This window comes from Ophidiomyces ophidiicola (assembly GCF_022830035.1).
Source record: "Ophidiomyces ophidiicola strain CBS 122913 chromosome Unknown scaffold_51, whole genome shotgun sequence".
NCBI classification, from domain to species: Eukaryota; Fungi; Ascomycota; class Eurotiomycetes; order Onygenales; family Onygenaceae; genus Ophidiomyces; species Ophidiomyces ophidiicola.
The window spans coordinates 48,091-58,921 of NW_026054691.1; the positions used below are offsets into that span (position 1 = coordinate 48,091).

General features: G+C 34.5%; 1 protein-coding gene across 1 annotated transcript; it reads left to right on the forward strand.

Moving 5' to 3' along the window:
• Nucleotides 1–9,008: 9,008 nt before the first annotated feature.
• On the forward strand, nucleotides 9,009–10,469 carry LOZ57_006703 (uncharacterized protein; the record flags this gene model as incomplete). The annotated part of the gene is made up of 2 exons (XM_049255718.1): nucleotides 9,009–9,240; nucleotides 9,295–10,469. 2 exons carry the CDS (start codon nucleotides 9,009–9,011, stop codon nucleotides 10,467–10,469), a joined length of 1,407 nt encoding a protein of 468 aa, XP_049105309.1.
• Nucleotides 10,470–10,831: the final 362 nt, after the last annotated feature.

A 10,831-nucleotide genomic window follows, 5' to 3' on the forward strand; every position in this document is an offset into this window, starting at 1 on the left:
TCTGTATACTTGTTTGTCATAATTTTGTCCTTCCATGTGTCCATCATCATTTCTATCTTAATTTAAGTAAGATGTCATGGTTCTGGTGCAGCTGGCAAAGAATTGTGTGATGAAGAGCCCTGAAAATTCCATTCATTAGCAGAATGAAGTCTGACTCAAGCATTTTCAGATATGAATTGTAAGATATAGTCTGCTTGAAAATCTGTCTTGTCTTCTGAAACTTCACATTGATCTTGAAGTTTATGTCATTCTTTGGCACAAGAGAGGGTCTTTTGTGCAGATAGAATTGTGGGCTTTGATGCCCTAATAGAAGTTTTTGGAGATGCATTAGTATTTGGTGGGATGTTCATGCTGGGCAGATGTTTGGGAATTAGAGAATGACCAGTTGCTTGGATACAAAGAGAATTTGGGTAGAAGAGAATGAGTAAGCTTGAGTAGTAAGAAATGAGCAGTTGCTTGAATACAAAGTGAATGGGCAGTTGCTTGAATACAAAGAGAATTCAGTTAATGTGATCTGTGATAGAGCTGCATCTGTGAAGCTTGCTGAGTGAAGAATGTCAGAGAAAATATGTTATGTTAGATGGGGTTGTAGAATGAAGAATGTTTAGAAGAAGTGAAATATTATATGTTCACTTAGCATTCATGGGTTGTTTGTGTTGTTGTTGTTGTATATAACTTATATAAGCTTGCCTGCATATTTGTATTCATGCAATAGTTCTTTGGCATTGACTAGTTCCAATTCTTTTAACCAGAAGTCTTCTTGGAATCTGTAGCTCTTTCACTGCACTAAGTATTCTTTTTGTGCTTTAGTGCCTTTTCCTTTTGTGTGTTCTGCTACAATTCATTCCAGTTCATATTTTTCATGGCCATCAATTTGTATAAGTGAGAGAGACTGGATTGTTTGCTTAAAGAGATCTGATAGATTTGAGACTGGTTTTAAATGGATGACACTAACTGTTTTATGAACTTTCCATGTGTCTGGCAGATTCAGTTCACAGACTAACTTCTCAACTCTTTTTGTGATAGTAAAAGATTCTGCATATCAGTCACTGAATTTTCACAGTTGTTTGCTGAGTGATGTGGTATATTCTTTGCAAAGTCACAGATAAACTTGATCATCTTCTTGAAATTCTGGGTATAGATGCTTTTTATCAAAATAATGTTTTGCTACCATTGTTGCTTCATCAAGCAGTAGAGCTGCATCAGCTCTTGCTGAGAATTGAGATTGATCATTCAGTGGTCAGTTCAGTACTGTTGAAGATGATATGTTATAGAGAATTTCATATGCTGATGTCTTTGTACTAATATTTATGGCTGAATTTAGGTATCTCTGCAATGCAGATAGAAGTGTGTGCCATTGCAATGGGTCTGTAATGCTTAGTAGAAGATGGATAAGTGCAATTTCAACTGTTTGATTAGTTCTTTCAGACTGACTGTCCATTTGTGGGTGATAGGCTGTTGAATATAAGAGTTTGGTATTTGTTTGGGCTAGAAGTGAGCATCATAATTGTGATGTGAATTTTGAATCTCTGTCCAAAATTATAACTTTAGAGATTGCCCAGTCTGCTATGCTAAGCCTGATGTAGAAGACTATAGCCCAGTCATGGGCTGTTCATGTTGTGTGGTCTGAAATTAGAGCAATTCTTTTGGTATACTTGTCAGTTATTGTCAGAAGCATATTATATTGTCCATCAGAAAGTTCTTGTATGAAATCCATGATGATTGTGTGATGAGAAATTTTTGGTGTTAATATTAATTGATAATCACCAAATAGTTGATGACATTGTGGGCAAATGTGATTACATTGCTGGCAATGTTGAATATAGATTTGAACATTATGATGCATTCAATGAATGGAAAGTCCATTAAGTCTCACTAGTGTTTGTTCAATGTCAAAGTGCATGGAGCTATGTGCTAATTTGATTATCATAGATATAGTTGCCTTGGGTATACAGAGATGGTCCTGTCCATTTTTCTGACACCAAATAAGATTATCATCTATGTAAAATGATAATTTGGTGGTTGTTGATGAGTTAAGAGTTTGCAAGATCTTGATAAAGAAAGAATCTTTGGTATATTCTTCTATCAGTTCAGTATGGAACTTTGGATTGAGTTCAGCAATTGTGGTCATGTATGAGGCAAGAAAAGAATGCATTGATGTATTCAGATTAGATTTCAGTTAAGATAGTGCATCAGATATTATGTGGGTTTTTCCTGATTTGTGATATATAAGTAGTCAATATTGCTGTATATATGCTGCTGCTTGAACTAAACATAGATTTAGTTTATCTGTAGCTGTAGTGTTCATTGAGGTTTGCTTAGCTATGATCAGAGTAGCTGCATGGTCAGTGTAGACTATCATTGGATTGTGATTATTCAGTACTAAATGATGAGTTTTCTGGAGAGTTCAGACAAGACAAGCCACTTCTAGTTCTGTTGGCCAGTAGTTTTGTTCTGCTTTGTTCAGTAGTTTACTTAGAAACATGATCAGTTCAACTAATATTGAAGATGGTGGTGTAGCAAATTGCTTGTTAGTTATGCCAGTCCATATACTTTTGACATGAAAAATCATGACTCCAAAGTTCTGTTTCTTTGAAGTGTCAATGTCCATAAATAAATTGCAATCTGAATCATGGTGTGCAAGGAAATTTTCAACTGTGAAGTGCTTTTGGATTTTTGCAAAAGTGTTAAGTTCTTGCTGTAATGGATTGTTCATATAAGTTTTGTTAGCATAGTTCAGTTGTTTTCTGCCTTTAGATGGTGTGTTTGTATTAAGTTCAGTTTTCCTGATTTGGAGAGGTTCACTAAGTTGTGTGAAGTAGAAAATGTATTGGTGTAGCCATTCTGTTAATTCAAGATACATTTTCAGTTGATGTAGGATTTTTGGAAACTTTAGTTGAGCAATTGCTTCAAGTTTTTCTTTTGCCATGGACATGTCTAGGCCAGTAACTTATTGTTCTAGAAGATTGATCAATGGGAATTCAATGAAAGCTTTTTTTGAATTCAGAGAAATGTTCAGAAAGTTTAGATGATCAAGAATGATGTGAAGATGCTGAATATGCTTCTTCAGTGTTTTGAAGAATATGACTATGTCATCTATATATATACAGACAAATTTTTTCCAGTGTTGGAATTCATAATCCATTTGATGTTGGACATAAGAGACACTATTAATGTATTTCATGACTGCAACATTAAAAACTTTCTGTTCTCTGTGTGTTACTACTGTTAGTTTATCTCAGTCCTCAGGGTGTACTCACCATTGATAGAAAAAGAATGTGGCATCCAAGACTGTAATGTAAGAACAGTCAACTATGGCTGCTATTATATTCTCTTATCAATGTAGTGGGTAGATATCTGGGACAGAACAGACATTTAATGAGCAAATGTCAATCACTAAGTGGTCTTTGACTATTTACTGCTCATTTTCCATGATTCATTAATATGCTATAAAGACTGGATAAGTGTACTTTGCATGATGTAGACTGTGCATCATATGATCTTTGTGGTGAAGTTCATTAAATGTCTTGTCAATTATGACTTCTTCTTGTTTGAAAAGAGAATACTTTCTTGCAGATTCTTGTAATTTAGCAGTGTCTTTAATTGAAATTCTCATTCATTGATGTTGTGGAATGTCCACAAATGTCCCTTTGTCTTCCCATATGTTGTGATGAGCCATGACTGTGTCAGCCAGTTTTTGGGTGTCTGATGATTTGCTGAATATGATGACTCCATTCAGTAGCTTGGTTTTCTCTAGTACTGGTGTGATTAATTTTATTATTGATGGTTGTTGTGCTGGTATGTGAGCTAAAGTTTCTGGCATTGAGATGTCAACATGATATGCAAAATCTTTCTGGGCTTTCTCTAGATATCTGATGTGAGCATGATATTTAATAGTGTAGAGGGTCTCAGTATTGTTTTCTAAAATAGCAAATGGGAGATTAGCCTGCATTACTTGGGTATAATATGTTAAAGTAGGGCATTGGGGGTTTGGGGGTGAAAAATATAGTCTCTATCTGTTGGTAGTGGTTGTTGATTCTGGATTCTAATTGATAGTTTGATTCAAGAATGTGATGGAATGTCCACAGTCAAGATGGTGTACAATGTTCATTTTGGCTGATGGTTGGATTTTGGGATGACAGTTAGCTGTGTGTGGGCATTATCTGCTCTTGCAAATATTGCACACTGTTGAAGAAAATCAAGAATAATGTCTTCTGATGTGAGATTGTTGACTCCAATGAATATATTAACTGAAAGAGTGTTGACAACTTAAATGATTATCATGATGCAAATGATGATTTTATCATCATTTGAGTTGAAATCAGAAAAGTGTAGTGAAAAGCATGCTGAGACATGGAATATTAAGCTCTCATCAATTCCACTAATGGGCAAAGGTGTCACATCTTGAATAATTATCATCAGATCCTGGTTCTGGAGGAATTTATGATTAACTAACATAGAGTTGCAGTCTGAGTTAAGACAACAGATTGCTAGATTGGTGGTGTTCTTGATGTAATCTTGCACTGTGACATGTTTTCAGTGACAGAAGTTCTGTTGTGTGTCTGAGACAAGCTCAATGCATTGTGAGACAACAATATTCTGTTCAGGACTAGTGAGATAAGCTGATGGCTTACATGTATGGAGATGTTGGAAAAGCTGGTTTTGTGAAGAGAAGACTTCTTCACAATGATAGCAGATAGTGTGAGAATCAGCATTCATTTCTTTCATGTCAGATTCTGAAGATGTGTTGTCTTCAGAGACAATTGAGTTTTCTTCTGATTCATATGAATAATCTTCATCAACATTTGTTGGATCTGAATCTGTTATATATGCTTGTTGTGATCCTACTGTATTATGGAATGGAGATGGTGGACTTCATTCAGTTGACTTGAGCTGAAATTTTTGGGACTAGTTGTTTGACTGCATTCTTCATGATTGATTATTCTGTGAATGACTGAACTGTTCATAGAATCAATTTGCAGTATACTGATGTCTTGTATTTGGTGTCTGGAATGTGATGGCTCTGTATGAAGAGTGATATGTGAGTGTTATGTTATATTGATCAAATCAATTGACTTCTTTGCAAGTCAGCAGTTCACAAAAGATGTTCATTGTTGTGCCTTCTAGTGATTCATCTATTGTGACTCATAGAGAAGTTTCAAGATGATGCCATGCATGCAGTACAACTGCAAATTCTGAAGTGACTAGTTCACATTGATGAGCTGCTGTCATGATATCAGTGAGATAGAATGCTGTTGACTTGCTGTTGTGAACATCTGCAACTGTATAGTGAATGCTATTGAATTTAGATTGTGCTTGTGCTGGTGATATTCAGAAACAATTTTCAAGAACAAAGCATCAATTCTGAATGTCAACTGAATTATAGATAAGAGCTTTGCATGCTAGATCATTTAATTCAACTGTTCATCAGATCATGACATTTTCACAGAGACATGAGTGCAGTTCAGCATCTATCTGCAGTGAATTTTTAATGACAGCTGCAGTCTTAATTCTGACTGTAAAAAGATATACATCTTTAATTCAGATCTTTTCTTCTTGATCTGCAATGTCTTGGCCCCAATGACATGGCATATCTGGGTAGAAATAGCCAATATCAGTGATTTTCCAGCTTTGCTGGGGTGTGTGATTGCTTGTAGTAGAATGTTGGGCTGGTAAAACTGCTGTTGAAAGAGAAGTAGTTGATTCTCTGTGTAAGACTGCTAATTCTGAATGTATAATTGTACACATATTTGCTGTAACTGCATCTATGATCTATTGCATATCCATGTCATTTGTACAAGATGCACATTTTCCCAGAGCTTTAATTGATGATTCTGAAGAATTGTCAGCATTTGGATCTTTGAAGAACATGATTGTAATAGATTGTTGAATGGTTATGAATTGTTGATTTGCTGTAGTTGTCTGGTCTGAGAATGAATCTTCATATGTCATTGAGATGGGTAGTTTCTGCTGCATTTGATTGAAAGTTGTTGATGAAATGTTGTTTGAATTACCACTTTCAGATGAAAGATTCATGATCAAATTACTTGAGAGATTGCTTGAGAATCTGTCTGACATGACTTGCTTGCTTGATAGTGATGCTCTATAGAAAGTTAGTTTTGTAACTATCATTGTGTTCTGAATGAATTTGTGAATTGCTGTTCTGATTATAGATGGATTCAGATTTCAGTCTGTGAGATAAAATATGTCAGAGAGCTCTGATTCTAATTAAGTCAGCTGTGAACTGTTCAGTGGAAGCACTTTCAGATTCTCTTTTGGTATACAAGGTTGATAAATGTTAGAGATTCAACTTTGTGGTAATGGTATTTCATTATTCTTGGTGATGAATTCTGCTAAATGCTGGGTGCTGAGTGAAATTACTCAAGAGCTAGAGTTACTTTGGCTATAGTTAAGTATGTATTTAGCTATTTGCAATACAGACTTCAGGAGAGACTCAATAATCAATTTGATTTCATTTGCTGATTCCATTATTTCAGGGAATTTAGTTATTTAGTCATTAAATATGTTTAGAGTTTGTGCATAATTTAGCAAGGAATTTTAAAATTTTGGGCTGCCCTCAGAGTCCCCAATCAAGCAAGACATGCTATCAGTTTGTTACCTGATCTATAAGAGCTACAGAATGTCTGTGTGATTTTGGTTGAGTAGTAGAAGATGTCTTGTTCTTGTTCCCTCAAGCTTCAATGATAAGTTCAAGAATGACTAATTACTAACTAATCTACTTCAGTAAGTATGTACAGAAGGTTCCATGTCACTGAGACTTGATGATTCAAACTGAGATGGGACTGAAACTTGATTTCAAGTACTGAGATGAAAATGAAACTTAATTTAAAGAGCTTGAGATTATGTAATTAGAGATAGAAATTCTCAATTTCCCTAAACTTAAAATAAAATCTTATTTTATACTATTTTTAGTATCAAAATCATATACAAATGTATATATGCATTTTGACTTGATGTGCCAATTTTTTTATTTTGTCATATTTTGGTGTAAAAATACACTTTCAAAATAAAGTTTGAAAAAAAATTAAACTTGTTTTAGGAATAGAAAAATCTAGAGATGGAACTTAAAATATAAAATTTGAAACTGAAAAGAGAATGGAACTTTTATTCATATTTTGAAATGAAATTGAGACTAACTTTCAAATTTTGAGAAGAAATTGAGATTGACTCAATTGAAAGTGACATTCAGTCTTGTTTCATTGAAATTTCAAAGAGATTCTGATGGTTAGTTTAACTGAACCACTGCAAAATTTATTACTATATAAATAGATTTGCAAATACAGTCTGATCACATAAAATGTTTAAGTACTGTTAATAACTACTTTCAGTTCTTTTAATTATCAATAAATGATCTTATGATAGTTTTGCTTTGAGTTTTTGTCTTTATATAGAAAATCTGTGCTAGAGCATCAATATAAGAGATTTTTGACTTATTTTTATAGTCTCAGTTATTAATAGACTGAACATTGAAATTTCCTTGAGATCTCAAAGAGACAAGACTGAATGTCAATCTCAATTGAGTTGATCTCAATCTCTTTTCAAAATTTGAAAATTAGTTTCAATCTCATTTCAAAATATGAATAAAAGTTCCATTCTCTTCTCAGTTTCAAATTTTTCATGTTATGTCCCATCTCTAGATTTCTTCATTCCTAAAACAACTTCAATTTTTTTTCAAACTTTATTTTGAAAGTGTATTTTTACACCAAAATATGACAAAATAGAAAAATTGGCACATCAAGTCAAAATGCATATATACATTTGTATATGATTTTGATACTAAAAATAGTATAAAATAAGATTTTATTTTAAGTTTAGGGAAATTGAGAATCTCTATCTCTAATTAAATAATTTCAATCTCTTTAAATTAAGTTTTATTTCCATTTTAGTACTTGAAACTCAAGTTCCAGTTTCATCTCAGTTTGAACTATCAAGTTTCAGTTCCATCTCAATTTTCCATTTGTGCATTAGAGATGAGATTTCAGTTGAGAATTCTCTGTTTCTGCAGTCAGTCTAGTTATTAATCTTCTGAAAATATTAATTTCAGAAAAACTTTCATTTAAAAGACTTTATAAGTTTCAAAAAAGAGAGTCTTTTCTGTTAAATTCTGCTTTCTGATCATATATTTAACAATAGCAATGATACTGACTTAGAAGATTAAATGATGATGATGATAATAACAAAAGTAAAAGATTGACAGATAGATTCTTAATAAAATCTCAGTCACATTTTTTTACAGTAGAAATAGTTTTTAAAGACTTAAACTGCATATTCTTCTGATCAATATCTGTACTTTCATCTTCAACTGCTACAGAAGTCAAAGCTGAATTCTGAAGTCTCAATTTAAGTTTAGAAAATGAAGTTTCTGTAGTTTTAATATATAAAGAGACTATTCTCTTGATAGTTTTCAGTGCATAGTGATGAAACTTATGAAAAGTCATGATTTAATATGTAAGAAATTAACTATATGAGAAATAGATTGCAGTTGATTGTATAAAGTATAAACTGACTTTGAGCAAAATTTGAATTTCTACATATCTATGTTTTGTGTGAATTTCCAGTGCACACTAAAAAATATGAATTTGGCCCATTTCACAATGCTGTTGCAACCAACTGTACAAGAAGTCTTGTTTGTTAAAAACAGCTCAGACACAATATTATAGATTCTTAGTCATATAATAATCATGTGTTCTTATATCATCTGATAATGCTAAAAAAAATCTTGGTTTTCATTTTTTAAAATATGAATTATATCTGTGTCTCACATGCTGCTGTATATATGTGAGAAAGCAACTATTACTTATTGAAACAGTTTTTCTATCAAAATATAAGGGAAATGGATTGCAGTTGATTGTACAAGGTGAATATGAGCAGAACTGAGTTTCTACATATAATGTTTTGTGTTGAGTTTGGGCATGCTAAAAAACACCAATTTGGCACATTTCACAATACTTTTACAACCAACCTCTACATTGTGTATTTTTTCCAGCATGAAATTTGCCCACAGATATTCTCACACTCTTGAGAGTGAGGGATTTCCTATACTTTGGGTCCACTCTGCCATCTCCTACAGACGCCTAAAAAAATGCATCAAGCGTGTTAGCAGTGAGCTTGCAGGACTGGGTTTGCAACCAGAAGTTCTTAATGATTTATGGCTATCGCAGGACCAGATAGATTCATGCAATCCTGACAGGTATTTTGGTTTCCACTATGAATTTTCAAGTACGTATCGGTACAGTCCTTGCGATATCTCTCTCCTGACGAGGTCATATTTAGCGGCAGCCCCTTCTTCCGCTCTTACCCCAAAGCTGACATTCATCAGTCACTCGCGCATCAAGCCTGACTCTCTTTCATCTCTTTACCCTAAAATGCGTGAGAATATTGGGTTTCTTCTTTGTGCCGTAAATGAAAGCAAGGAGTCACATACAAGTGATGAGTGTACCAGGACTATTTCAGAATCGAAGGAGCCAAAACAATGCAATTTTGCCATCCATCCGGCCACAACTCCCATCCAAGCTGTTGATATACCCTTATCCTCCGACTCCGAGTTCTTTCGTATCCTTAGAGTCGAGCTATCCACGCTTCGTCAATTACAAGATCAAGAGAGAGAAAAACTGACCGGTAGAGTGAAACTTCTCCGCGAAACTATAGTCGGTACCACAAACTCTACGCTCGTTCGCTCGCGAAGTGCATTGGACACCTGGCGTGAAATATTTCGCTTGTACATGGAAGCCCAAGTTTTTTTTTCTACCAATGAGCTCGATTCAGGCGAGAGAACGTCCATTGTGGCCCACCAACAGCTAGTCAAATTTCAAACCTCCCTATCAAAAATTAGCCCCCATAGAAAACTTAGGAAGAACGGCCGACGGGCACTTGAGTCCTTTATGGATATTAATTTTGTTCTATTGCAAAACTTGAAATTTCAAGAGATTAATCGTATAGCGCTTCGAAAAATTCTCAAGAAGTTCGACAAGCGAACCGCCCTTCGGGCGTATCCAGCTTTTCCCCTTTTAGAGCCTCTGTTATCTCAGAGTATGGCAAACATTCTTTGTCAGACGCTTTCTCAGGAGATCCTAAGTGTGATACCCCAAATTCATGACTATCTTTGTCCAATATGCTTCAATGTAGCATTCAAGCCAGTTCGTTTACGATGTGGTCATGTTTTTTGCATAAGATGCCTGGTTATCATGCAGCGAGCACAGCAGGACCATTGTGCGTTGTGTCGCAGAGAGGTTGTTATGGAAGCTACAAGTGGTGAGTGCATTTTTCTCACTACCATGCAGCAACTGATAGTTGATTCAAATACCTCAGATAATTTGGACCAGGACCTTCTTGGTTTCTTAAGCACAAACTTTCCAAAGGAAACAAAGGCAAAGCAAAGGGATAATGAAATAGCAGCTAGCATTGATATATATGGAGAATCTTATTATAAAGCTTGCTCCATAATGTGACATTCCACTTTTTATGACATATTAATAACATACTTACTACCTTTGGAGCCCAATATTTAGGCTAACAATGATAGCAATTCTCTTAAAAATTAGTGGTGATGCAGATATTTTACTTTATCAGGTTCCCTATTTGATGTACTCTCAAACTCTCAGAACTACCAACTCAGTCATCCCTTGAAATTTTTCAATCTTCTTCTTGATGTTAGAGGAAGAATACTACTGGTATTTGTCTTGTTGGATGCTCATCGCTAGCATTATACTCCATCCATCAGACTATACACAAAACAAAGAGTCAGTAATACGCACACTGACATAAAATGAAGGGCTTCTAATACAGATTGGGGTTCCAATACCTAGATGGT